The following is a 27,970-nucleotide window of genomic DNA, read 5'->3' as shown; positions in this document are numbered from 1 at the left end:
CAGGATTTAGGGCTCACATGTATGCAGAACAGCCTGGGGGGTGTCATAGGTCTGTCCATACTGGGGTAGCCAGAAGGGTAAGTGGAAGTGGTTGGTGGCCTGGCCTGCACCTTAGTGTTCCCATCTGGAAACACCACGCTCTCCCTCCCCAGCGCACACCGTGAGCCAGGACCCTGCTGCAACTGCCAATGTAAAGCCCTGGGAAGAGGGGCTGTTGCTCTGCGCAAGGATGGGGGACGCCAGTATGCAGCGACCATCCCTTCCCGCCCTCCCCAGCCTGCTCCCTGCCCCAGTGAGCAGCGTGCAGCAGGGCTGTTACAAAGGCGTTTAGTTTATTCTCGGCATCAGTATCACTGACGTCCTCATGTTCACATTTCCCAGTGCGCTCCTCCTTACAGTAGTTAATGTGCAATCTCACTTACGGGCCAGGGCGGGGGGCTCGGCCCGCAGCAGGGCCTGTGTTGGCACTCCACGCGGACACGGCGGGTGGCCTGTCCTGCGGGAACAAGGGGCGGCCAGGGGAGGCAGAGGGGGCCCCCACAGTCTTTTTTTTGCGTTGGTCAGTGATTCTCCATTCATGCTCCTTCCTGGCTGCCCGGGGTGGGGGGGACCATGCAGCTCAGAGCAGCGCAGGGCAACAGGGGGAGAAGGAAAAGCAGCAGGCTGCCCAGGGGGGCAGGGCAGGGTGGGGTGGACGGGCACAGGGGTGGCTCCTGGGGTAAGGCACGACCCTGTCTTTGGCTCTCCTGGTGAGGAATTTCCTCCCCTGCACCCCTGCCCGGCCCCTCCCCCCACACCCCCAGACCAACACATAGTCCCTGGAGCCAGGGGTACCTCCTGGGGTCCCTGAAACAAGGAGTCTCTGCCACGTAACCCAGTGCTGCAGGAATATGAAGGATGGGCAGGCCCTGCCTGAGGACAGGGCAGGGAGGGGTGGGGTGGGGGGGCCTGCCCAGGACAAAGGGTGGGGAGGGAGAGGACCCCAGTCCCAGGAGCTGCCCCCCGCTAAGGCCTGGAAGGGGGGAGCGCCTGGGGACTCCTGCTTCCTTGTGGGGGCTGGCTGGAGCCCCGGCCCACCCTCTGTGGCCCAAGGGCCACCAAGTGACCAGGAGATTGTGCTTTGGGATGATGCTGGGGCAGGGTGTCAAGGCCAGGATAAGGGGGCGGGAGAGGTGCGACTAAGGTGCTTGTGCTTTAGCTGGGGGTGTCAACTCCCCCCCATATACTCGCCTCCCCCTACTCAGGCCAGAAAGAGGAGTGCCAGGACCCCAGCCGGACCCAACACCCCCCACCCCCACAACAAGCAGATGCTGGAGGGAACCCCTCCCCACAGGCTGGCGGGGCTGCTGGGTCAGGGGGAGGCCTCCAAGTCAGATTCCAAGGGTCCGCTGGGGTGGCCCTCACCTCCCTCTGGCAGCCCCCTGCCTCTGGAAGCAGTGAGCTGTCAGACTTGAAGAGGAGACCAGAGGTGGTGAGGACACGGGCCAGAGACACAAAACAAACATCAAATGACACCCAGCATGGGGGGATGGGAGTAAAAAAAAAGAACCCTCCGGTTCACAAGTAAATCTCAAAAAAACCAAAACCACTCGCACTGGGCGAGGCTATGAAGAGAGGAATGGTTAGAGAGAAAATTCTGCAAACAACTGCTGACAATGGAGTGGGCCCTGCCCTGTCCCCAGGAGCTGGGCTCAGCCAACAGGCCAAGACCAGGGACACCCTTCAAATGCAGCCCTGTGGGGGCAGCTGGCCAGACCCACAGGAGTCCCGGCAGTGGCTAGGCCTGGGGGCCCACCTCAGAAACACATACCCACATTCCGCACACACACACATTCAGCCTGCCCCTGTCCCCCCACCCATCCTGCCTTCCTCGGCTCCAAGGGACCGAAGGGGACATCACAGTCCCACTGGTTTGAAAAATAAAAGGAAATCTTATACTTCAGTATTTCATTAGCTAAAAAAATGTTTTAAAAAGTATGTACAGGGGTAGGGGCTGGGAGCCCTGCCATGGGGCGGGGTGGGGATGGGGGAGGGAGGGAAGGGCAGCAGCCCCCCAGCCTGCACCCCTGGGTTCCAACCCTGGTCCTACTGCCTCTCATATCTTCATCTGTTTAAAAGCAAAACTACACACGCACACGCACACGTTTCTGCAAGCCCTGGAAACCTCTCCTCCCACCCGGAGGCCCGAGGTCTGCGCTCCTAACTCAGGACCTGCCCCCCTAACTCAGGGCACAGGGTGGGGGAGAGAGAAGGGCACCCGGCCGCCACAGCCTGCCACCTTCAGTCATGACACTGTTCAGAGCCTGTTTTCCTCAGCTGTAACAAGGGCAGTCCCCACGGCCTCGCCTACCCCAGCTCCAGGTGCAGGGACAGGCCAGGGAGACAGGAAGGCGCTTTTGGAAAAGTGGAAGCACTGGGAGGTGGTGGCAGGAAGCGTCCTGAGCACCCTGGGGCCCCCGCAAGTCCCAAGGGGCTGCCGTGAGGGGTGGAGCAGAAGACTGCCCCAGGCCGGTCCCTCCCCTGCCAGGCCTGGTTGAGTGGGGAGATGGGGAGACAACTGCTAGGGGTTAAGAGGGGGAGCAAGTGCTCCCCGACTGTGCACAAGTGTGCGCAGAGAGAGAAGGCCACACAAAGCCCACACCACTGCCGTCCTCTCCCAGCCCGCTTGGAATGGGGTCAGGGGTGGGACAGGGGCGGCTGAGGGGCTGGGAGCATGCAGTGCCCCCTGCCCCGTGGGTCCTAGGGGGACAGACAGTAGCTTGTGACCAAGATGGTAGGCGTGTGTGTGTGTGTGTGAGACAGACAGACAGACAGGAGGGGGAGTGTGCGGCAGGAGGGGAGTGTGCCGCCCCACGGAGGGCCTGCTGAGGGGCGTTACTGGAGCGCCTCCGCCGAGGGCCCGGCCTCGCCGTCGTGGCTGGCCGTTTCAAAGCTGTGCTCCACGCCCATCATGTCCGGCTCAAGCTTGCCTGTGTCGCTGATGAAGGCCGTATAGGTGTCACCCTCAGGCAGCTTCACCTTGGGGACCCAGCTCTTCCGCACAACGCGGCGGGCGTTGGTGCACATGTCGGCCGCGATGGCATTCATCTCGCTCTCCTTGAAGTTCTGGGCAAAGTTCTGGCAGTAGTCTGTGCAGGCAGAGCAGATGGCTCAGGGCCAGCACGGCACAGCCTCCCCTGCCCCCCTACAGGATGCCCAGGACAGCCCTGGGAGATGAGAACGGACACCTTGCAGCCAGCTCCATGCTTGAGGGGGATGTGTGGGCTTGGTGGGGTGGCCCAGGGTCCTTGAAAATGTGGATCATGTGCCAGAAATTAGGAAGTGAGAGATTCCATGTGGAAACCTGGAGTACCCTCCTGGCAACTGGCTGGGGCCTGGCTGCTGCTTAACTCCCATGGCCACCCTGAGTTTCAGGATTCCTCCACCACATCTGACACAGGCTTCCCTTCAGTGCCCTGCCCCCCTGCCCCCACCAGAAAGAAATTTCTAACCAATCACAGCCCTCTTCCCAACAAGCCTAGATTCAACCTCAGAAACCTTGACATCAAACCCTCTCCGTGTGTCAGGGGCCACCACCACACCAGAGCAAAGGGCCATCTGCAAACCCCAGGCCCCAGCCCAGTCAGCCTCCAGGAGGCCGGACACTCACACTTGACAGCATGGAGGACGCGACTGTCCAGCGGTTTGCGTCTGGGGTCGTTGGTGGAAGAGCGGATGCCAGTGCCACAGCTGTTGGCCAGCGTGTTCCTGGGGGGGAGATCATAGTTGAAAGGTCAGGCCCACTGTGGTGGGGGCCTGGGGCAGCACACCCCACTCCCTGGGATCTTAGAGGCCTCACCGGTCAAAGAAGGAGGCAAGGAGGCGCCGCAGCAGGACCTTGTGCCGCGTGCCCGCACTGACGTGGCAGTTCATGAGCTGTGCCCTCGTGATGTACACGTTGGTGCCTGGAGGAGAGAGACGGAGGGTGGCTGGGGGCCCCAAACTGCCACATACCCCACATGGCCAGGCCCACTTCTTAGAGCCCCTCCCCAACAACTCCAGGGCCCCAGGGCAGCCTTGTCAGGGCTCGGGAAAGGACAGAGATGGTGGCACCACTGTCCATGGGGCACCTACATCACATCGGTCCCCCCACGTACACGTGGAGCTTTTGCCTGCACAACCAGCTGGGTGTCAGAAAGAACAGGCAGCGGAGGCTTGCACGCAGGCACCAATGCTGAGGGCCAAATTCTTAACCACTGTGCAGTTCATCGTCACACCACCCTAAGAAGCCACTCATCTACCTCCCTGTGGCCACGATGTGAGCCAGCGCTGACACCTGCCTCCAGGGTGGAAACCTAGAGGCCAATCTTTGATGTGTATCAGTGCTGAGGGGTATCGGCTGCAGCAGGACACGGCCAGGAGGTGGCAGGGCTGCACTGGACCCCAAGGCTGGGCCATAGGCCGCTAGCCCAGAGCACTGAGGCCCCTGGTGGGGGAGAGAAGGGGATTCAGGAAAGAAGTGAGGCCGGCCCACCTGCCACCAGCTCCAGCTTCTCGGAGGGGTCGCCCTCGTCATAGAGCTTGGGGTGGCAGCGGTTACCGATCTGGTTGATGAGCTCGGCTGGGAGCGATGCCAGGTCTTGCCGCACCCGGATGCGATTCCGGGACTCGGGGGTCACCTGCTCGGGGAGGGCCTCCACCTTCTCAGCTGAGGGGGAGAGAGGGGTGTGTGTCGGGGGTGGGAGTGACAGGGCTGGGGGGTGGCGGGGGGGTGGGGCGGGCGCCTCACCACTCTGGCCGACGTTCATCATGCTGTACATAGTATACATGTTGCAGATCTGCCGGTACTGCTCGTCCGTGCCTTCCTCGCCGGCATCCTCCTCCTCGTCCTCCTCGTTGTGGTAGGAGCCGGGGCTGTCGCTGGTGTAGGCACTCGAGGTGCCTGGGCTGGTCCGCTCCGACATGCTGGGCCCGCTCACCACACCCCCTGCCGCCGCTGCTGCCGCCGCCGCCGCCACCAGGGCCTGCTGGGGCGGCCGGTTGGCGGCCAGGTCCAGCGTGGAGAACCTGGCCATCTTGCGGCTGCCATTGCCACCACTGCCACCGCTGGCCCCAGCCTCCTTCTGGCTGCTGTCCCACAGCCGCTTGGCCACGGGCGTGCACTGCACGGAGTCCGACTCTTGCTGCTCGGTCTTGACGCGAGACACGAGGGGCAGTGGGGTGCTGCAGGCCATCCAGCTCGATGTCTGTGCCACGGGGCTCTGGGGCTCGGATGACGGTGCCTCTTCGGCATGTAGGCCCTGGGAGTCGCAGCTGGGGGAGCTCACCTTGAGGAAGAACTCGGTGCCCTTCTCCATGATCTCTTGGATCTGCAGGAAGCCAGCCGTGTACATGAGCAGGAACTGGTCCCCCATGTTCATGCTCAGCCGGCCTGTGTAGCAGAAGCTGAGGATCTGCTGGAAAGACTGGGGCTGCACAGCCGCCGGCAGCTCCACCACGGCGCTCCGGCTGCTGTTGAACAGGTCCCGGAAGTAGGAGCTGCTGGCGGCCAGCACGGCCCGGTGGGCCTTGAAGGCATGGCCCTTGACCACCACTGACACGTCACAGTACAGGCCCTGCAGCCGCTGCTCGTTCAGGCACTCCAGAATGCTGTTGCCAAAGTTCGGGATCTCCATCTGCAGGGTCTGGGCCATGGCGGCGGCTGTGTGGGGGGACGGGGAGACAGAGGGAGACGGTCAGGCGGCCGGCTTAGCCCTGCTCTCATGCACATCCACGTGGTGTATTTACCTGGGCTGTAAAAGTCGCAGGAGCCACCCACTCCTTCCGTCCTTTTAGGACAGACTGTCAAATCAGCTTCACCAGCTCCAGGCCAGGGTGGCCACACACTGTCCCTTGTAGACAAGGGGGCAAAGGCCAACTCACACACATGTACTTAAATATGAAATAACACAGTGAGCACTTGTGAGAATTAAGCACCATTAACTAGCACTCCACACATAGGGTGATTCTGAAGGGCACTGGTATGGCAACTCCCAGAAGGCAGTCATTTAATTTTTCCCATGGTGTCTGCAGTGCTGAGCACATGACCCTCAACCAGTTTGTTGAATGGCTGAATGACCACTCCAGAAACCCTGAAATTGCACGAGACCACCACTAGTTATCAGGGAAACGCAAATCCAAACCACGATGAGATACCCGTTTCATGCCCACTAGGCTGGCTAGAAGAAAGGTAAGTGCTGGCAAGGATGAAAAATCAGAACCTTCCTTCACTGCTGGTGGGAACACAAATTGTGCAGATGCTGTGAAAAACCATCTTGTGGGTCCTCAAATGGTTAAACATGCAGTTGCCATATAGCCTAGCCATTCCATTCCTTACAATTGCACCTAAGAGAAATGAAACCATATAGCCACAGAAAAACCTGTACATAAATGTCCACAGCAGCTCTAGTCACAATCGCCAAAAGGCGCAAACCCAAATGTCTATCAAGTGATAAATGGATAAACAAAATGGGGTCCATCTATACAGCGGAATATTATTCAGCCATAAAAATGAACCAATACATGCCACAACTTGGATGAACCTTGAAAACATTATGCCAAATTCAAGAGCCCAAAGAAAAGACCATATATTATATGATCCCATTGATATGAAGTATTTAAAGAGGCAAATCCGTAGAGACAGAAAGCAGAATAGTGATTGCTAGGGGCTGGGCGGAATGGGAGAATTGGGGGAGGTGCGAGCAAATGGATGCAGGGAACAATATTGTGATTTATAAGAAATATATACTTGGTCATTCAGATAACCAAAATATAGCATACATATTCAGTCTCTGTCCACAATTTCTGACTCACAGCTCCAGGAACTCTTGGAATTTCCTAAGTGTTGAGAATGAAAAGTCTTTTGTTATGTTAAGGAGGTGACTTTTGGAAGCACCTAAGGATGAGAGCTGGTTGCTAATAGACCCAACCATGTGACTAGAGGGTGGAACTTTCAGTGCCCCCACCTCTGGGGAGGGGAGGACTGAAGATTGAATCAATCGCCAAAGGCCAGTGATTTCATCAGTCAGCCCATGTAAGAAGCCTCCATAGCAACCCAAGAAGAGGGCATGGAAGCTCGGCCCCGCCTTCCCACATACCAGGCCCTCTGCATCTCTTCCATCTGGCTCTTTCTGAGTTATATGCTTTTACAATAAACCAGTGATCTAGTGAAGTGACTATAATGCTTGACTTCTGTGAGCAGCTCTAGCAAATTAACCGAAACCAAAGGTTGTGGGAACCTCTGATTTATAGCCAGTTATTCAGAAACACAGGTGACAACCTAGACTTGTAATTGGCATTCTGAGTTGCAGGGGGTCATTGGGACCTCCAATCTGTGGCCCACCAGAAGCAGCGCAGGTAACCTGGGCTTGCATTTGGCACCTGAACTGTGTTTATGTGTTTTAGGAAGGGGCAGTTTTGTAGGACTGTGCCTTTAACCTGTGGATTCTGAAGCTATCTCCAGATAGTGTCAGAATTAAATTGAATTCTCACTCTTTTGGTGTCTGAGAATTGTTTGTTGGAAACCACACCCCTATGTGGAATTGGGTCCAAGAATCCAATTTTCAGGGTTTCTTCTTGACATATGAAATATGTCCAATATTGTTGTGGATTCACAACTGACTATACTGAATACCACGGAACTGTACACTTTAAATGAGGGAACTGCATGGTATGTGTATCTCAATAAAGCTGAAACCATAAAGCTTCTTCTGGGCAGAACTGGGGATGAGACTTGCCACGTTCTACGGGTCTTTTGAATTTTGAACCTGGTGAGTGTATTGCCTATTTACAAAAATAAACAGTATTTTAAAATAAATAGTGTGAAATCATACCACACACATTTATGTAAATTAACCTCAAAGTGCTGGGGGGGGGAGAGGAAGAAATGCAAATTTCAGGTACTGCCTCTGTGATCCTGCTCAGGGAGCCCAGCCCCTATTCCAACCTGTGGGGAGATCACCTGGGAGGCCCAGGGCCCTCAAATTGTGTGCACTTCTGCATCAGAGACTATTCTATCAGTGCACATTCCAACCCAGAACTGGTGGGGTGGGAAGGGCATGTCCCATACTCGGGGGATAACCATAAAAGGGCTCTGAAGGATGATATGGCTTTACAAGTGCCCCCAGGGGTAAGTTCCCTGCAATTCTATAGGGTGGAGAGGGCAGTGGTCCTAAACAGGCAGGGTAGGGGTGAGAAGAGAGGCCTGAGCACTTAGGCTGGTGAGAAACGAGCGTACATGCAAAGGTCCTGGGGCAGGATCTAACTCGAGCCCCCAGTTGGTCTTCCCTCATTTCCATGTTACCTTTCATACATCTTTCACGGTTTTCATTCATTAGCGAGTTCACTCTCAGCTGCCTGCATGGGCTGAGCTCTGGAACACAGCGGAGACTTGGGTCCCACCCGGTAACACCGGGTTCGTGCTGAAAGGCTGCTCAGAGGAACAGAAGCAGCCATATGCCCACGGCTCAGAGTGGCACTTTGGGGCCAGCAGGAACCCAGGCTCCAGAATTGACTGCTCCTGGGATCAGGCGCTCCAAACCTCTACTCCATTTGGATGTAGATGCTAAGGCCAACCTGACCCTGAGCTGCTCCATGCGGAGGACCTGGAGGGATGGCAGGTCCTGCCCTTCCCTGCACACAGGTCAGCAGAGGGAGCCGACAGGTGACCTACACGAGCTCCCTGAATGCTCTCAGCAAACCTCTGGAATAGATTTCATATTCCCAGTACTCAGCTGCGAAAACTGAGGCCATGTGGAATTTAAGGACTGTCCCAAGGTCATTGGTTAGTGATAGGGACAAGATTCAAACCAGGGTCTATTTAGACACTGAAACCCATGATTTCCCTTGGCTGTGCCCTCTTCCTTGTTGGGCATCAAAATCACTGTCACCACCAGGAAACACTTAGAGCAACCAGAGAAGGGAGGCGGAGACAGAACTACTATTTGAAGGAAGCACACACCTCCCTATTGAAGGAAGCTCAATCTCAGTGCTGGATGGACCAGTAGCTGGCCCTCTGCGTGAGGAGGTAAGGGAAACTGAGGAACAAAGTGAAGGCAAAGGACAGACCCCAGAGAGTCCCATCCAGGGGCTTCGCAGCCCCAAGCCACCTCCCCAGGCTGCCAAACAAAGTGCTCTGGGTACTGGGGCCCAAGTGACCAGGGCCAAGGTGGTCTAGGGAGAGGCTGGCCCCTATTCCTGGAGGGTGCTCCAGTCCCCAACTTGGAAGGCTCACACCACAAGAGGGAGGACCAAGGCAGGACAGGCATGACGCAGAGCCAGAGCCCACCCCCTAGACCTGGGTTCTGATGCCAGCCCTCCACTTTCTAGCTGTGTGGCCTCAGGCCAGCCCCTCACCTCTCTGTGCCTGTTTGTTCATCTGTAAAACGGGGATGCATGCATCCAACCGACCTAATATGCAGCGAGGTGCTGGGCACAGAGCCCTGAAGAAGATTCTCACAGAGCTCACTGTCTAGTGGGGAGACACGAAGTGACTTAGTTCCAGTTGGGGTGAATATCACCGAGTAGCCAACCACGGGGGGCGAGGCAAAGACACACAGAGAGAGCGACCAAGTCTTGGGCAGGAAGGAGCCCAGTGTGGCTGGATGACAGCACAAGGGGACAGAGCTGCTGGGCATGGGGTGGGACAGGTGAGGCCCTGGCCTGGTGAGGACATACATCTTTGAGAATGAGCAGTGGGAAGCTCAGAGAAGGACAGCCTCGGGCCCACACCAGCTCTGGAGAATTCCCAGCAGCAGTGTGGAGACCAGAACACAGGACAAGATACGTGTGAGGGCTGGGTGGGGGTAAAGGTGACAGCAGCAGGGAGGGAGAGGATGGTCAGACTCAGGAGTGAGCAGCTGTGAGGAGGGATGAAAGAAAGGAGGGGTGGTCAGGGGAGGGCCTGGCTCCTGAGAGCCCTCAGTACCCACACCAGCCCTCCTGGGGTAGCATGGGGCAGTCCCCTGGGGCAGGGAGACACCAGAAGAGAAGCAGTTTCTTCATGGGACAGGGGACACAGGGACTCTCACATTCCACGCTTGAGGCGGTCATCGGCCCTGGACAGGGAACCACCCATGCTGTCACCAGATGACCTGGGTTGGCGGGGGGCAAGGGGAACAACGTTTTAAGAGCTGTATTGCAGTTTCTCCTCCAAGGAGACTGACCACCCACAAGGGCAGGCATTCTGGCCAGATTTATTCACAATCAGCAACTCAGAACAGAGGCAGAGGCTCAATAAATATTTGTAAATGTGTTAAATAGCTTAGAGAGAGGTGAGCACACACCACCAAGGCTGGAAAGGATACGTCCGGGACAGCTGGTGGGGATCACGTGCAGGGGGAGAAAGGGCTGAGGGGGTACAGATGTGGACGCTTCTGGGGCTGCAAGGTGCACTCCAAGGGGTCCCCCTAACTGTACTTAAGTGTCAGGCACTGTTGCAAGCAGTCTCGGAAGGCTACCCTCCGACGCGGTGGGGACCACCGCTCTGCATCGCCCCAGCATGGACGGCCGACTTGAGACCCAGACCCCTCCCTGCGAATTGGTGCAGCTCAGCAATAGGGGCGCTGATGGAATAGAGACGCAGGGAGGGGGCTCCTGAGGGCATAAACCAATCTGACATTCAGGCTGGGATTCCCATGCCTGTGTACCCCAGCTTCAGAGCCCAGTACCCAGGGCTTTGAAGCTTTTGATTAGTAATGGAGGGGCACATGCACAGGATGACAATTAGTGCCAATGGCTCAACTAAGCAGTACACACGGCTTTGGCAGTGAGGTGGCAGGTCTGGGAGCTGCAGAGACCAGGATCGGCCTTGTTGCTCCTGAAAGGAACGGGGGGTGGGGTGGGTGCTTAAGGGGCTCTGAGACCACTGTGAGGGGCCACAGGGGACCCCAGATACTGGACTCGGAAAGAACCACCATCTGTGTGTGGCCTGGTATGAAGCCCCTCACCCACACTAGCCCCATGGGGGAGGGGCCGTGGAGTCATGATGGGCTCCCAGAAGCAACAGGTCTAAAGCAGCTGGTGCCTGGCCCAGGTCACCTGCTGTCTGGAAAGTAGTAGGATGGGGCCAGGGGTCACAGTCCCCCCCCCAAGCTGAGCCCATCATCCCCACCTATCTCAGGCCTCGGTCGCACTGCAAGGTTCCCCCCAGGGACCAGGCCTTTGGCCAAGCTGGGCACCCCGCCCGGAGTGCCCTTCTCCTTCCACGGCCCGTATCTTCCTCCTCCACCTTCAGCGACACCCCCTGCTCTGAGAAGAGGTCTCCAGCCTAGAGAGAACACCCTTCTTCTTCCGCGTCTCCCACCCCCAACCCCCTATGCTCACCTGAGAACACGAAATTCCACTTCACTATCAACTCAATGGCAAAAAACTGTACTTGAATTCTCGCTCCTCAGAACTTGGCATGTCAGACTGCCCATCTTCTGGGGTCTGCAGACCCCCCCCAGGAGGGGAGAGGCAGCCCTCAGCCCCACACAGAGCCAAGGGGACCCTCCATATATGGGTCCCCAGATGTGAGATGGTCTCCTAGCGAGACAGGAGGCCACGGCACACGGTTTCCATGACCTCCCAACACTCAATAAATATTTGCCAAGCACCTGCCTGGGCCAGGAAGTGCGCGGAGCCTGGGGTTGGCCTCAACCAAGACAAGGCTGCCTCTGAGACCATGGTATGTGTGTGTGTGTGGGGGGGAGACACATGGACAGTCACTCACCAAGGATCACAGTCAACGTGCTGCATGCAGGGCACGCTCATCCTGCCCACGAGAGCTGACATCTGGGGGCAGGGGTCTCACCCTCAAGGTACAGGGAAGGCATGCCGAGCCCTGAGGGAGAAGCAGGCATGGTCCTTCCAGAAAGTGAAGGTGAAGGCTGGAGCTGAGCTCAGTCCTTGGTCTGCTTCTCTCCTCCGGGGGTTGGCACCCAGTCTCAGGACTCTGCTATGGATGGAACTGGTGTCCCCCCCCACCCTAACCCCCAATGTACCTGTATTTGGAGGGGTCTGTAGGAGGAAATTAAGGTTAAATGAGGTCACAGAAGTGGGTCCCTAATCCAGTAAGACTGGTGTCTGTGTAAGAGAAAGAGCTATTTCTCATTCCAAGAGCACACCCAGAGGAAAGGCCACATGAGGACACCAGAACCCAACCAGAACCTCACAGTGCTGGGATCTTGGACTCCCCCCAACCCAGAACTGTAAGAAAATGGGGTCTGTTGTTTTTGAAGTCTCCCCATCTATGGTATTTTGTTATAGCAGCCTAAGCTGAGACAGGCTCAAAATACCATCTACTCACCCACAACTCTGCATGGAGCCCGATGCCAACTCAGTGTGCCCACAACCAAGCTACCATGCCCCTAAACCTGCTGTAGCTGGAGCTCTCACCAGAAACTTCCCCACTCAGGTCAAGACCCTTAGATTCATCCCAGATCTTTCAAAACCAGTTTTCACCACCGGGGCCCCTACAATGCCTACTGGGGCCCTGCACAGTAGGGCCCTGTCTGCTCTCGAGCCTTCTAGAAGGCTGTCCCAAGATGGCCACAGCTCTTCTTACCCTCCCAATCACCGATCTCAAGTTTCCAAAGACAAAGCCTCTCAAACTCCTTCCGGTCCCTTCTCCTGCCTGCTTTTTCCTCCTTGGCTTTGCATCAGTTCCTCCAGGGCAGGGTGTTGGCCTGTCTGCATCACAATGCTGTGTCCCCTCTCCCTAGGAGTGGCTGCGTGCACAGTGGGTGCTCAATAGTTGTTTGCAGAATGAACAGAATGAAAAATTATTTCCTTTACTTCGAACCTAACTCTCTTTTTTGTTCCGTATTAATGGGACTTGGAAGGGGTGTCTGAAGCTGGGCAGGGGTGCCTGGTACACTGTGGTGGGGGCTGCTGGGGACAGCATGGAGGGTGCTAAGTGCAGACGCAACCTCCTCTGAGGGCTGCGCCAGCTGCGGGGCTGGGGGGCTGGCAGTCAGGGTCCCACTTAGGGCTCAATGTATCGCTAGGTGAACAACTGCTCACACTGCTGCCAGATGAGGCTGGGGTGCAGGCTTGTATGGCAGGGCGATTCCTCAGAGGGGAAGCTGCCAGCTCTTTGGGAAAGGGAGCTCTGAATTCCCCAGCTAGCCGAGGCTGTGGGGGCTGGTCTGTGCCTCACCAGGGGCTGTTGAAGGCCCTGATATTCTGGCCGACTTTCCAGGGAAGCTGTGAGCTGCCCATTTACATGTGAACTAGTTATGGGAAACCGAATCCAAGTCTAAGGAGGCCCCTATGGCCCCCTTGGAGACCCCGAGCCACTGGGACCCTCTGTAGGGGCCAAATTGGAAGGCAGCTCAGGCAAATGTTTGCTAGTGAAGAAGAAAGTGCTACCTGACTATATAAATCTTACTGTTGGCATCTGCAATTTTTAAAGGATGTATGCATTTGACTTGCTTTCTCTTCTCCCCAAAGAGCTGCCACTAAGTCTAGGGTGGAGGACAGGACCTGCAACAGGCCCTGGCAGTCACCCCGTCCCTACTGTACACCAGCGCCTAGCATAGCGAGGGCTCAGAGGGGCACTGCAATTATTCCTCTCACCAGTTTCTGAGGAAGCACCGAGCCTTCCCACCATTCAGAGAGGAGAGCGAGGCCAGGATTACACCCAGGCCATCCGACTCCCGTCTGAGAATCGGGAGGCTTCCTCACCACAGCCAGCTCGCCCTCTGCATGGTTCCGTTGTTCTTTGCAGCAGGCAGCCCATGTGACTAGACAGATTTCACTCATGAACGGACGGGAAAATGGGGGCTCAGAAAAGCCAGAGCAGGGAAGGGAAACCAGGACAGGCCAAGGCTAGAGCTGGTCTGTTTATGCTCGCTAGGCATGTCCTCTGCAGAAATGGGGTCTGCTGCCCACCTGGAGGCCCCCACCCTAGTCTCAAGTGCCCTCTGAGGGCCAGGTGGGATGCTGCTCTTTCTGCCCTCCTGGGGGAGGCTGCTTTCCTCCGCCCAGCCTCCCCCAGCTCTTCTCCACTGTTTCTCCAGTCACTGCTATCTCTGAAGATGAGCAGTCTAGCCTGCTGCCTCTTTCCTTCCTCCTCCCACTCTCCTGGCAGCCCTGGGCAATCTAGCCTCCGCCCGCAGCTCCAGGAAAACCCAGCAACAGCCCAGCCCCCTTTCCACAATGACCACAAACCCTCCATTCTGAGTTATATCACACTCCCTGTGTGCATTCACATCCAAAGGACACATGGGCAGCTGCAGTGCAAAGGCCCTGAGGTGACACTGCTGCGACTAACACAGCGGAGCCTGGTGAGGCTGAGGGTAGGTGTTTATTGGGATGAGGCTTGTTGAAATGTGCTTGGATACCACACAAGGTTTGGCAGGGCCTAAGAATTGGAGTCTTATTATTTTACTAGGCTCAAATATCCCTTACAAAGCTTCCTACTTAGAATTCTACTTCCCTTCCTCTTTGTTCCCAGGAACATTTATCTATCACAGCGATCACTCATCAGTCTTCCCAACTATAAAATGGACCAATAGCGGCAACCACCTCACAAGGCTGTTTCAAGGATTAAACGACCAAGTAACCCGGTAGGTGAGAGCCCACCTTGCGGTCAGTGCCCAGTAATGCTAGCTGTTATGAGCTGTGTCCCCTTCTGTTCTCCCCCTGGCCCGCGACAAGACTGTACACTCCCTGACAGCAGCGGCGGCATCTTGCGCCCGTTACCATCTCCCAAACCTTACGCTATGAGAACGGGCAGTGCTCAGTGAGGGCTCCCCTGGTGCCTTCATGGCATCACCTGATCACACTGACACTAACCTCTCCTGTAGTCCTCACCTCGCGGCTGGGAGGATGGTTCCCTGTGGTAGGGGCTGCCCTGTACCTTAGATGATGTTGAGCAACACACTCTGCACCCACTAGAGGCCAGTAGCACCACTAGCCCAGCTATGACAACCAAAAATGTTGATAGACATTTCCCAAGCGTCCCCTGAGGAGACAGAATCGCCCTTGGGTGAGAACCACCTTGGTACAGGCATGCCTGCTTGTCCCCACTTATCAGATGAGTAAACAGAGGCACCAACGTCAAGACCTTTGCCCAAGGGTCTCACAGCTGAGCAGCGTGGCGCTAACCACGGAATGTGACTCTCTCTACTACAAAGTGTTAGCTCAGCCTTCCCCACAGCCTCCACTTAGATCACAAAACAGAGTCACGGTCCTCATGGACAGCCTGTGGATGACCTTCACCGAGGAGGTAGGAGACAGGACAATGACCACAGCTCTAGGACGGGTTGGCAGCCTAGTGAAATCACACTGTCCCAAGGATCCCTTTACTTGCTGTACTTGCCTCCCAGGATTATTATGTCCTCGCCTGGTATCCCAGGTCTGTGCGCCTAAGTCCTCACAGAAACGCTTATGAGGAGTGCCTCCTCCTCCAGCTCCAGGTACAGGTTCGGACCCACTGCACCCTCTTCTCTGTCATCCACACACCATGGCCAAGTACCACCAGACCCTGCTCCTGTTCCAACTGTGTGACGAGAGGCAGCCACCCTGTCCTCAGTACCCAGCCCAGAGCCCAGCCTTGGCTCAGGAAGCCCCAGCCCAGCCCAACCACTTTATGTGGGGCTGCTGGTCCAGTTCCCACCCCTGCCAGAATCAGGAGGCTTGCCAGAGAGAGGAGGAGGCCAGGGCCCTGATGGAAGGCAGTTCTAGGAACTATGGGGGAGATTCGGGGAATGAAAGTGACAACCCATCATTATTAAACCCAGGTCTGGCTGATACTAGACGGCTGTCTGTGGCTCCTGCTTCAGGTGCTGAGCTCCCAAATCAACGTTCCCAGGATACATTGGTGCCTTGCAATTAGTTCAGACAGAAGGACCTAAAGCTAGGGAAATCTGACCAAAGTAGGGAAAAGACAAACCAGGCAAGCCAAGCAAAATTCAGCCCCATCCCCATAACTGCCTCCTGTTGCCAGCCTACAGTTCTGTCACCCCTGACCTCTTGGCTCCCAGAAGCAGCATGGGGGATGAGGTATGACCAGGCCTCTGAGAAAGAAGCTTCCACTGTTCCAGCCCCCTGGGACACCAGGAAAACTCAGTGTGTCCAAAAGGGTATTGACCCATTCCTTGGGATGGCAAGAGGAAAGAGAATTCCTGCCAAGGAATCCAGAACACTGGGGAGCTCCTACAGTCACAACCCTCAAAAGCCAGCTCAGAGGATTGCGGGTTTGGGCTGAGGATCAATCCCAATCGGCCAGTGTCTAGTCACGTGACTTAGGACAAGCCACCCCAAGCCTTAGCCTCTGTACCATGGAGAAGGACTAAGCTGTTATGATGGTGATGAGCAATCGATGAGCTCATCTGACCAGCAAATTCAGCACGGGGCCTGGCCCAGGACAGCACCCCAGAAGTGGGGGGGGTGGGGCGGGGGAGCAATTGCCCCAAGGGCCGGGGCCAGACTTGACCCCATAGTAAGCCTCCAAGACACAATGCATTACAGGTTTACCTCCCAGTCCTTCGCCTCCAGGGAATTGGTGCTTGGGAGGCCACCGTACAAGATGGTGGCTGTGAGGTCCCATCCCCTAGGTTTGAACCTCAAGACTCTGGTCACAAAAAGTGGGGAAAGAATCTAGGACCCTAAGATACTCAGGTAAGGGCGGCTGCGCTGCCTCTCTGCAGTTACATGCAGGGGGGTGCACGTGTGTGTGTGCAAGGGCCACCCCCATGGTAAACAAGATGCCTGAGCAAGGTGTTCCAGACTGTTTCCCAAGCTGCCCACACAAACACCCATCTGGTGGGCCAGCGCCCTGGAACAGCCGGCAGTGGCTTGCCAAGAGGATAGGCTGGGGACCCAGAGCCTGAAGGGAATGAGGTATGGGGAAAAGGAAAGCCACCACCAGGTTTGACCCAGAGCTCACACCTGGCGGATGGGGTGAGGGGAGGAGCACATCTTGGCACGTGCCTTTTGATCAACACTAATTTCTCGGGACCTGCCATCACATCCCTACTAGCTTAGCCTAAAAGCCCTGCTGCCACCACTCCCAAAGCTCCTACAGCAGTTCCTCAACTTACCTGATCGCATGGTATCTGGCCTCCCCCAACACCTCTCCGACCCTAACCTCACATGACCCCTGCAAACACCTCCAGGATCTCCTATCCGCCCGCCCCCTCACCATAGCCCGGAACTAACTCCGCCCACACCCACCCTGCCCCACTTCCTGGGCTTCTCCTCAGCCGCCCCCAGGCCTGTAACCTGACCCACCCACCTCCTCCAGCGACAGTACCTGCAAGCCGGCCCCGCCCCACCCCCCTCCGGGCCATTTCCCTTCGGCCGCACCACCCACCCTTCCTCCCCCACTCCGCCTGCCGAAAGCCCGACTTCTCCTCCCCCTCCGAATTCCCCGGGAGCCTCCTCACTTTACCCCTCGGTCCCTCCAACTTCCCCGGCCCCTCAGCACCTGCCCTGGCCCGGCCTAGCGCCCCCCGCCCCCACTCCGCCCGGAACGAGGGGAGGAGATCTGGGCCCGATGTCGCCGCCCCCAAGCCTCGCGGCCGGGTCCGGGGCTGGACACTAAAGGCCGCTGGCAGGGGCTGGGCCTCCCTGTACTCGCTGGCCCGGCCACAGTGCAGTCTGTGGGCCTGGTTCCCCCTCTGTCGGAGAAGGTTCCCCCCCTCATGCCCTTCTCATTCAGCCCTTAACCGGACCTCGGATGCCCTCGGGCCGCCCGGGCGAGAGGAGGCCGGAACCCGGCCCGGGGCTGGCCGCCTCACCTGCGCCTTGGCCGCGCTTCGGGGGCTCCCGGCGGGCTCCGCAGCGGCGGCTGGGGCTGGGCCTCAGCCCGGGGCGCGCCCCCCTGCGCCGGGGCCTCGGCCTCCGCCTCCGCGGCCTCCGCGGCCTCCGCCTCAGCAGCAGCGGCAGCCGCGGCGGCCATTCATTGTGGGCCAGGCCGCCCCAGCCGAGCGCCGAGCCAGCGCAAGCCGCGCCGCCGCCGCAAACCGGCAGGGGAGGAGCGGCTGCGGCCCCGCCCCCGCCCCCTAGGTGAGGCCAGTCGAGCGCCGAACGCGCCCATTCTTCCTGTCTCTGCCTCCTGCCTCGGCCCCTTGAAGTCCCCTCCAGTACCTCGTCTCAGCTATCCCGACCCCGCCAACCTAGTCTCGCGACCTCAGACAAGTCGCTCTGCCCTTCGGAACTTGAGTTTCCTGTAAAACGCAAATAATGTCTGCTGTTTATTGTGTCAGGCACTGTTTTAGGCTTTTTGTGGGAATGATCTTTAAATGTCACGGTAACATTTTTATGTAGAAATTATTTTACAAACATTTTATAGAAAATAAGAAAGGGGGGCATAGAGAGATAAACCTGCTCAAAATCAGACAGCAAGGAAGTGGTGGTGGGTGGCAGGATTCAAACCCAGGATCAAGAAGCCACAATAAAATTTAACACGCGATGCCAGATTCCATTCTAAGAATTTTACCTGCACTAACTCGTTTAATTCTCATCGCAACCCAGTAAAGAACCTTAGAAAAATCTGCCCATTTTGCGCATGGGGAAATTTAAGCACAGAGAGGTTGAGAACAAGAAACAGGGTGAACTGGGACTGGAACCCAGGCAGTCCAGACCACTATGCTCTCCTTTCCAACACAGGTTAGAACCTACTGACGGTTTAGTATGTGAGAGGGGCTGCTTGGCACACGTTCCAGGTATTCTGTCGTTTAATCTTTGCTCTATCTTGGAAGTTAGGATTCTTATTTAACAAGTAAGGAAAATAAGGTCCACAGAGTTTAGGTAATTTGCCAAGAACATGTGGTAGGACTGGGATTCAAACTCAGTAAATCTGGTTTCAGAGCCTGGGCTAGGATGCCCGGAAATGTTTAGGGCACCCAGCACCCCAGGAAGCGATCAATAGGTGTTGGATGTCTTCGCTTACCGCCCCTTTTCTGCGCCTCACCTTCCTCATCCGTGAAATGGGCTGGTGACTTGTGGCCTTAATTACAAGGGAGCCGCTGTGATTAAAGCCACCTGCACAACATGTTCAGCACTTTCCACTGTGAATTTTGATCCCGGCCCCCCACTGTAGGTAGTAGCATCACTGATTGGTTAAATCCTGCCATGTGATCTACCCTGTGCCAACATGGCGGCGCCCAGGTCCTATCCGGGAAATGTGCACCGAGACTAATTCGGTTCTCGGTGCTGCGAGAGAAGGTGAGGAGGGCCTGGGCGGCGCGGAGAGACATCTGGATCAGGGGCGGGCCCACTCGAGGGCTGCCGGTTTCGCAGGGGCCGGTCCTCCGAAGACAGGGCATGGTGTCAGCTTACCGAGGCCGCAGGGTCTCCTTACCTTCTGTTTTACAGACGTTTAGGCCATGGGCCCGGGAACGCAGCCCTCTGATCCTCTCTATGCCCTCCTGATCCAGGCTTGGTAGGCTGAGGCTCCCGCGGATGTCCGGTGCGAGGATCGTTCCATGGTTAAGCCTGACTCTCCGCTCCGCCTGCAGTCTCTGTAGAGCCGGGTTTATGGAGGGGAAGCCCCAAAGGCCGACGGATCCAGTCTCGATGGAGAACGGCACGGTGCTTTGTGGAGAAAAGCGCCCACCTGAGGCCAAGGAGACGACGGTCACCGAGGGGGCCGCCAGGATCGCCTTCCCCAGCGCCAACGAAGTCTTCTACAACCCAGTGCAGGAGTTTAACCGGGACCTGACGTGAGCAGGGGTCCGGGGTCAGCTTGGCAGAGGGCAGTGGGTCTGTGAAATGAGGGGATGTGAGCTGAGTCTTCGTTTTCCACAGATGTGCTGTGATCACTGAGTTTGCTCGCATTCAGCTCCGGGCCAAAGGAATCCAAAGTGAGTGGGAGTCCAGTCTCCTAGTGGGTGGGGAGGGGGCGGGGGGGGGGGGCGTCACACAGAGCTATTTCCCTGCCCAGCCCCCTATACCCTACAGTCTGGAAAGGCTTCCGCCACATAGCAGGCCCTGGGCTCTGCTCCTTCAGCCTTTCCCTGGGGACTTTGGGGAAGATTTTCTTCCATGAATCTTATGTATTCTAAAGAATAGGAGGAGATTTCTCAGGGAGAGCTTTGGTAGTCCCTGACTTGTGCTTCTGGGTGGCTGCAGTCAAGGTGCCAGGTGAGAAGGACGTGCAAAAGGTGGTCGTGGACTTGTCGGAGCAAGAGGAGGACAAGGCTGAACTTAAAGAGGGTGCAAACGTGGCCCCCGGAGACCAACCTCAAACAGCCGCCGTGGGGGAGATCTGCGAGGTGGGGCCTGGACATAGGAGGTGGCATCCTAGTGGGTGATGTAGAAAGGAAGGCTCCTGGAGGTGGAGAGCTATAGGAGGAGGGTGGTGGGGACTCCTTGAACCCCAGCAGAGGATGGAGGTACTGATGTGAGTGGGGCTCCCTGCTTGCTCCAACAGGAAGGTCTGCGAGTGCTGGAGGGCCTGGCAGCCTCAGGCCTCCGTTCCATTCGCTTTGCCCGAGAGGTGCCTGGGCTCCAATCCGTGGTTGCCAATGATGCCTCTGCCCGAGCTGTGGATCTCATACGCCATAATGTGCAGCTCAACAAGGTGGCCCACCTGGTACGTCCCAGCCAAGCAGATGCCCGGTAGGTTTGAGGCAGCAGAGCCGGGAGGATGGAAGGTGCATTCTGGAGCAAGGCTGCCTGGGGTCAAATCCTGGCTGTGTCATATTCTTGTTCTGTGACCTTGGGAAAGTGCCTTAGCTTCTCTGAGCCCCAGTTTCCTTGTCTATAAAATGACAATTTTACAGGAGTTGCTATACTGCTTAAATGAGAGGTAATACTTGTGTAGCTCATATTCAGTGTGAGAAATAAGTGCTGTTATGGTTTCCATTTTAGATTTAACTTCTTGTACTTTTATTCATTCAAATGAACCTACATATATCCTGTCTACTATGTACCAGACGCCATTCTCAGTGCAGGGAATGCATCAGTAAACAATACAGATAAAATCCCTGACCTTGTGGAGTTCAGGTTCAAATGCAGGGGTCAGCAAATTACAGCCTTTCTTGGTCTGCAGCCTGGCTTTTTATGGCTTGCCATCTAAGAATTTTTTTTTATATTTTTAAAGGTTTTAAAAAAAGAAGAAGAACATGCAGTAGGGACCATTTACTCTCTGACCCTGTACAGAAAATAAATAAGTAAAAACTATTTACTCGTCTGACCGTATTAAAATCTAATAGGAAACACAGATGATAATAAATAATCATGACAAATAAGTAAATTACATAGTAAACTGGAGGTGAGAAGTGCTCTGGAAAAAAATAGTACAGGAGATGGAGGAAGGTGGCGAGAGAGGAGATTGCAATTTTAAATAACGTGGTCAAGGTAGCATTTGCTTTTCCTTACCTGGAGAGGGAACAATATAGTTCCAAATCCATGGAGTTGTCAGGAAGATTATGTGATTAAATGAGTTAATGTATCTATAAATTGCTTGAAACAATGTCAGGTTACATCAGTAAAGCAGATCCTTGAATAATGTCCTTATAATACTGATGAGGGAAAAAAAGTCGATTCCCGGCTAGGGCTCCTATTTGTGTTGAGTTGGCAGATTCTCCCCATGTCTATGTAGGTTTTCTCTGGGGACTCCGGTTTCCTCTCACATCCCAAAGATGTGCATGTGAGGTAAACTGGCATGTTATATCGTCCCAGTCTAAGTGAGTGGGTGGGTGTGAGTGGCCCTGCAATGGAAGGGTGTCCTGTCCAGGGAGGGTCCCGCCTTGTCTCCTGAGATACCTGGATAGGCTCCAGCCACCCATGACCCTGAACTGGAATAAGTGAGGTGGAAAAGAATGATCTGACTTGTTTTTATTAATCTTTCTTAAATGTATGTAAAGCTCACATTTATTTCATTGTTTAATATCAGAAGTGCTTTGGGTATTTAGAAGTTGGGAGATGTTTTTATGACCAGAAATATGCTGTAAGAACTTGACTCTTGTTTAGATAAGTTAGCCTATGGTAAAATTGGTTTCATTATATGACGTTTTGCTTAAAAGTTGCAGTATTCAAGAACCTACGATGACATTAAGTATTGGCTATTACTGCCATTGTTAGAGGTGGGTAGACTGAGACCCAAGGAGGAAAAAATAATGAAGTTAGCAAATGGCCAAACCAGGATCTGAGCCTGGGCCGCTGGCCCCCAAGTTCAGGCCCACACCGTCATGCTGCATGAGTGAACATGTGTAGGGGACAGAGCAGGTCCCTGGTACAGGGGGCTGAGGACCTGGCCCTCTCGCCCCCAGGATGTTGATGTACCAGCACCAGCGGGTATCGGAGCGGTTTGACGTCATCGACCTGGACCCCTATGGCAGCCCTGCGCCCTTCCTGGACGCAGCTGTGCAGGCTGTGAGTGAAGGAGGTAAGGCCGGTCTGATGCAGGGGTACAGAGCAGGGGTTGGGGTATTTGAAGGATCCTCACTGTCCAGTCCCTCCCTGCAGGGCTGCTGTGTGTTACCTGTACGGACATGGCAGTGCTGGCGGGGAACAGTGGGGAGACTTGCTACAGCAAGTATGGCGCCATGGCCCTCAAGAGCCGGGCCTGCCACGAGATGGTGAGGGGACCCCCGACACCCGTTCCCCACCCCACCCCAGACCTGCTCAGCTTCCTCCATCCCAGCACATTAACAAGCATGTCTTTAACCAGCATAGCTCCTAAGAGCATTGGCTGCCAGTCGTGGTCATTTGTGGGTTAATGCCTTTGCCCAAGGTAGGAGAGGTGGTTACACTATTCTTTCTAGTAGTCTCTATTTTTAAACAACTTGCTACAATTGTCTTTTTTAAGGCAGGTTTTCCAGGTCTGGGTTCAGCTCTGGGTTCAAGTCCTAGCTTTGTGGGTGGCTTTGGGCAAGTGACATCCCCTTTCTGGGCCTCAGATTTGGCATCTGTGAAATGGGCATGATGATGATGGCCCAGACGACATTGGGTTGCTGTGGGGATTCAAGAAGGCAGGGGCTGGCTAATGGATGGGCCGGGAAAGGAGCAGCTCTGTTCTTGTTCATCTGTCCTCAGTCTGGGAAATGCTGCCTTCTTTTCTGTGTGTGAGTGTCACAGCAGCCCCCTTGAATGTGTCTCCATTTCCTGCTGACAAAGCTCATGGGGGCCAGACCACAGGTCCTTGGGCACAGCACGGGGCACACTGAAAATGCTATATGGAATAGGTTCCATTTACTGGGACTGCATGCTTCTTAACCACTTAGTTTTCCTGGCAGGACCGCAGAGACGAGACTGTTAGGATTTCACCAATGAGGGAACGTAACACTCACTTGCCAAGGGTGCTGGGCTTTTTCAATCCTGACCCCGTGCTGTGAGCACCTCGCGTGGAGGGAGGGATGACATTGCCCCACCCTGCAGGCTCTGAGGATCGTCCTGCACAGCCTGGACCTCCGCGCCAACTGCTACCAGCGCTTCGTGATGCCACTGCTCAGCATCAGCGCTGACTTCTATGTGCGAGTTTTTGTCCGTGTCTTCACTGGCCAGGCCAAGGTCAAGGCCTCAGCCAGGTTAGCAGGGGGCAGGGATGTGTGATGGACTGAGAGGCAACTGCCTTTCCCTGGGATGGGAGGTGTGGTCCTGCCTGGGGAAATGGGGGGTCCTAAAGGGGACTGAGGCAGCCTGAGGGAGGAGTTGGGGTATGGTGGCCACCCCTTTCCCCCCACAGCAAGCAGGCACTGGTGTTCCAGTGTGTGGGCTGCGGGACTTTCCACCTTCAGCAGCTTGGCAAAGCCTCAGGGGCCTCTGGCGGCCGGTAAGCAATGGTGGCTGGAAGGGAGGTAAAGGGGGCGTCCCAGGGTTGTCGCCCCCTAACCACCTCTCTGTGCAGGGTCAAGTTTTCTGCAGCCTGTGGTCCTCCTGTGGCTCCCGAGTGTGAGCACTGTGGGCAGCGGCACCAGGTGGGGCCACGGGAGGCGAGGGGCTCACAGGGGTCCCGTTGGTCTGGCTCCCTGCCAATCTGGCCCTTGTGTCTGCAGCTTGGTGGTCCCTTGTGGGCAGAGCCCATCCATGACCTGGATTTCGTGGGCCATGTTCTAGAAGCTGTGAGCGCCAACCCCAGCCGCTTCCACACTTCGGAGCGGATCCGAGGAGTCCTGAGCGTTGTCACCGAGGTGGGAGCTGGGCCATGACAGAGGGGGCTTGCCTGTGCCCAGCTTCTTCTGCCTCATGACCGTCCCACTGACCCCCTCTGTAGGAGCTGCCCGACGTGCCTCTGTACTACACGCTGGACCAGCTGAGCAGCACCATCCACTGTAGCACACCTAGCCTCTTGCAGCTGCGGTGAGGGCCAGGCCAGGGAGGAGCAGAGCCTGAGTGTTAGGTGTCCTGGGCAAGTTGGGCCCCTTTTGGGCCCGAGTCCCTCATAAAATGGAGATCCAACATCACTCACATCCAGGGCTTCTCGTGTACAAGTGCTTAGGACAGAGCTCAGAGGCTGAGCATCTGGCCAGGGAGACAGTCTGACTATTGCAGTCGTTGGCATTACACTGGCCACATAGTCACTGTGATGTACAGCCAGCCTCGCCAGTCTGTGACATGATTCACACCCACACAGGTCAGCACTGGCTTTGGAGTCCAGCCTCCCCCTCATGGCTCCTCTTGGTCCCCAGGTCGGCCCTTCTCCATGCTGGCTTCCGGGTCTCGCTCTCCCATGCCTGTAAGAACGCTGTGAAGACGGATGCCCCTGCCTCAGTCCTCTGGGACATTATGCGCTGTTGGGTGAGAACTGGCCTGACCATATGGGGGTCAGAGGTCAGAGGAGGGCAGGCGCAGCATCCTCTGTCCTCTGACCTTTGCCTCCCAGGAGAAGGAGTGTCCAGTGAAACGCGAGCGGCTGTCAGAGACTAGCCCGGCCTTCCGCATTCTCAGTGTGGAGCCCAGGTAGGGATGCAGACACGGCTGCCACAGGCATGGACACACATGCGTGCAGATGACACAGACACGTCCCTACACAGAAACGTGCTGTTCTTCACGTGAGATCCAGAATCCACCTACTCTCACCACTTCTCCCGCCCTCCTCTGTTCCCACCACTGCTCACATAGACAATGTGGTCACCTCTGTCCTGTTCCCCCAGCTCCCATCTCACCCACCCCCGTCCATTCCCCCTACAGCAACCAGAGGGTGCCTGTAAGCTCCCGAGTCAGATATGCCCCCCTCTCTGCTCACAACTCTGTGGCTCCCACCTCATTCAGAAACAAAGTTCCCCCTGCAGGCCCTGCCCCATCTGTCTGTCCCCTCCTGCCCTCATCGATGCCCACCCTTGCCCCTCCCTGGCTCACTCCACACTGGCCTCCTCACTCAGACTCAGCAGGCACAGCCCCACCTCAGAGCCTTTGCACGGGCTCTTCTCTACCTGGAGTGCCTGTCCCTGGGTGCCCCCCGTGGCTCTTCCCCCACCTCCTTCAGGTGTCCCTGACTGCCCTGTCCTGCACTGCACCCCTTCCTTCTACCAAAAACTCATCTCATGCCCTAACACAACATGATTTGCTGATTGCTGATTTGTCCTGTTGCTTGTCCATCTCGTGCATTAGAATGTCAGTGGCAGATTTCAGACACACAGTAGGTACTTGATAAGTGTTTATTAAATGAATGAGAAAATCCTGATAAGGGCAGACACAGTTTTCCCAAATCACATCGAGGGGCACTAAGGCGGTTTGGGTGGTTGGTTGTGCATGTCTCTGTGGCGGCTGCCCCCCAGCCCCAACCCCCTCCCCAGGCTGCAGGCCAACTTCACCATCCGGGACGATGCCAACCCCAGCTCCCGCCAGCGAGGACTCAAGCGCTTCCAGGCCAACCCTGAGGCTAACTGGGGCCCCCGGCCCCGTGCCCGGCCAGGGTGAGTGAGAGTGGTGGCGGTGGGGCTTGGCCAGGGCAGGGGTGCAGAGGCCAGATGGGATCCCAGCTGCTTATCTCCCTACACAGGAGCAAGACAGTGGGCGAAGCTATGGAGCACAGACGCAGGCTGCTCCAGAATAAGCGAAAGGAACCGGCGGAGGACCCGGCCCAGCGGGCAGCCCGGCTTAAGACATTTCCTTGCAAGAGGTTCAAGGAGGTGAGGCACCCGCCGTCTCCCACTGCAGCACACACTGCAACAGGGCTGGGAGGACTACGGATGGGCAAGAGTCTGGGAGTCAGCTCCCCATCCAGGAAAGGAACCCAGTGGAGGCTGCTGACTTCTGGGCCAGGGTTCACATGCACCATCCTCTCACCAGGGCACCTGTCAACTGGGGGACCAATGCTGCTACTCCCACAGATCCCCGACACCCAAGGCCACTGCTGAAGCCACCTGCACTGATTGTCCACAGACTCCCAACCAGAACCCACCTGGGCCTGGGGCCACTGCTGGTCCAGGCGTAGACTGAGCCAATAAAGAGATGTCACCTTACCCTGATTGTCATTTGCCTGAGTGGAGGCTGCTGGTGGTTTGTCCATCTGTCCAGCATGTCTGGGGACTTTTCCCTTGTCCGTCTGTTTAAACTCTCTGGGGGAGCTCTGTGCATCTAGGCGTTGGTTTGTTTCTGCCTGACTGAAGTGTTGTCAGTATTTCTGTCCAGGGCTTCTGTGTGTGGGGGTGTGGCCTGTCCCTCTGCACGGGAAAGCACTTGGGCCTCTGGTTGCTGGCGCCTGCGGTTTTCAAGATGGCCACGGGGCGGCAGCCATGCGCTCGCATCCGCCGCGCACCCCCCACCCAGTTGGCGCGCTCCCGGACACAGACACACGAGCAAGCCAGTGCCACCGAGGCTCCCACGTGGCCTCCCATCACCCCCTCCTCGCTGCCTGGTTTCTCTGGCCCAGCTCCCCGCGGGGCCGCGGTGGCGAAAGCCGGACCGGAACCAGGCGCCTTGTGCATCCGCTCCAGACCAGGTGCTTCCTGCCCTGTGGCCCCTTGGGCGGGGTGCACATGGAGGCACCGGGCAGGCTGCTGCATCCTACCCCCAAGGGCAGGCCTTAGAAACGTTAACGGAGAGGCCTGGGGCAGAATTCCCACCCTGCCACGTGGTAACTGTGGGACCCCAAAGTTACCCTTTACCTTGCTCCATCCACAAGAATAAAACGAACCTGATCCCGGAACCTGCTTTATAGGAACACGAGTTCACTCAGTGCTTAGAACTGGACCTTGACTTCTCTGAGGCAGTGGGATGGTTGGTGGTGGGAATGTGGTATCTATCACCTGGTTTCCGGAAGGGTGGTGGTAGTGTTGGTGGCACTGGGTGGCAGCTGAGGACCTACCTGGCAGCTAGCTCCTCCAGTCACTCAGACACAGCAAAGTATGGGAGCCCAGGTGACAGGATGCCGGGGATTAGGAAGTCTTGTCACTGCTACCTATCTGTACCCAGGACCCCTCCCTTTGTAAGGCTCCATCTGAGTCTTGAGTTTCACGACCACCCAGGACATTCATCCACACCTCTTTTATCACCATCCACCCTGAAGTAGCCTAGCTGTGGGATAAGGGCCAGGGACCACCAAGTGGGGGCTATGTGATCCTGTGACCTGGAAGACCTGGATTATGCAGATATACTAGGGGCACCTAGCCCCTAGAAGATTCTGGCAGCACTGTCACCCTAGGACATCTCCCGAAGCTGTGGCTCTTCCTGTCACCCTCCTGGGCTGGAAAGGTGGTGGGATAGTACACTGGGGATGCAGGACATCTGCCACACTGGACACCCAAGATCAGACTGTTAGAACTGCCTTCCCACCAGTGCCCCACTCCAGGGTGAGGGTGGCAGTAAGGCCGGGAGGGGCTCTGTAAAAAGAGGAACCAGGCAGGGGGAGGAGAGAAGGAGCAGGAGGGAGCCCTGTGTCTGTCACGAGGCCCCAGCAGGGCCGGAAAGGGCTCTCCACCCCCATCAACATGGACATAGCTGGGGGTGTTCAAAGCTGTAGGCCAGATCCAAGCCACACAGGAGGCTACTGCTTCCCTGCCTCAGTTTTCCCTCTGCATGCACCTCACTCTCAGCTGTGCACTGGGGCTGGGTCCTTGGAGGGTCAGGGTCCCTC

At 56.4% G+C, this 27,970-nt stretch overlaps 2 protein-coding genes across 8 annotated transcripts; one reads left to right on the top strand and one right to left on the bottom strand.

Moving 5' to 3' along the window:
• Positions 1–313: 313 nt before the first annotated feature.
• On the bottom strand, positions 314–19,048 carry NACC1 (nucleus accumbens associated 1). Of its 3 annotated transcripts, none has more exons than XM_074338056.2 (6): positions 18,920–19,048; positions 4,769–5,680; positions 4,514–4,687; positions 3,839–3,944; positions 3,650–3,747; positions 314–3,128 (listed from the first exon to the last, which is right to left on the bottom strand). In XM_074338056.2, the coding sequence occupies exons 2-6, from the start codon at positions 5,670–5,672 to the stop codon at positions 2,875–2,877; spliced, it is 1,536 nt and encodes a 511-aa protein (XP_074194157.1). In that variant the 5' UTR covers positions 5,673–5,680; positions 18,920–19,048; the 3' UTR covers positions 314–2,874. The 3 variants fall into 3 exon arrangements, with proteins under 3 accessions (XP_074194157.1, XP_074194156.1, XP_074194159.1); XM_074338055.2 differs by lacking the exon at positions 18,920–19,048 and adding an exon at positions 17,745–17,951; XM_074338058.2 differs by lacking the exon at positions 18,920–19,048 and adding an exon at positions 11,341–11,546.
• Positions 19,047–26,357, top strand: TRMT1 (tRNA methyltransferase 1). Of its 5 annotated transcripts, none has more exons than XM_019746218.3 (17): positions 19,047–19,173; positions 19,386–19,670; positions 19,756–19,811; positions 20,080–20,222; positions 20,381–20,568; positions 22,224–22,339; positions 22,420–22,532; positions 23,332–23,480; positions 23,639–23,725; positions 23,801–23,870; positions 23,949–24,083; positions 24,167–24,252; positions 24,582–24,690; positions 24,776–24,852; positions 25,689–25,808; positions 25,895–26,024; positions 26,185–26,357. In XM_019746218.3, exons 2-17 carry the CDS (start codon positions 19,411–19,413, stop codon positions 26,332–26,334), a joined length of 1,989 nt encoding a protein of 662 aa, XP_019601777.1. In that variant the 5' UTR covers positions 19,047–19,173; positions 19,386–19,410; the 3' UTR covers positions 26,335–26,357. The 5 variants fall into 5 exon arrangements, with proteins under 5 accessions (XP_019601777.1, XP_019601778.1, XP_074194155.1 ...); XM_019746219.2 differs by having other exon boundaries at positions 19,085–19,173; positions 19,324–19,670; XM_074338054.1 differs by having other exon boundaries at positions 19,105–19,173; positions 20,381–20,542.
• The last annotated feature ends 1,613 nt before the right edge of the window (positions 26,358–27,970 follow it).

The sequence above is a fragment of the Rhinolophus sinicus genome, chromosome 15 (genome assembly GCF_057876585.1).
Source record: "Rhinolophus sinicus isolate RSI-liver-muscle chromosome 15, RSI-T2T, whole genome shotgun sequence".
Taxonomy (NCBI): Eukaryota; Metazoa; Chordata; class Mammalia; order Chiroptera; family Rhinolophidae; genus Rhinolophus; species Rhinolophus sinicus.
The sequence above is the reverse complement of the archived record's forward strand: the minus strand, read 5'-3'. Positions and strand labels throughout refer to the sequence as shown.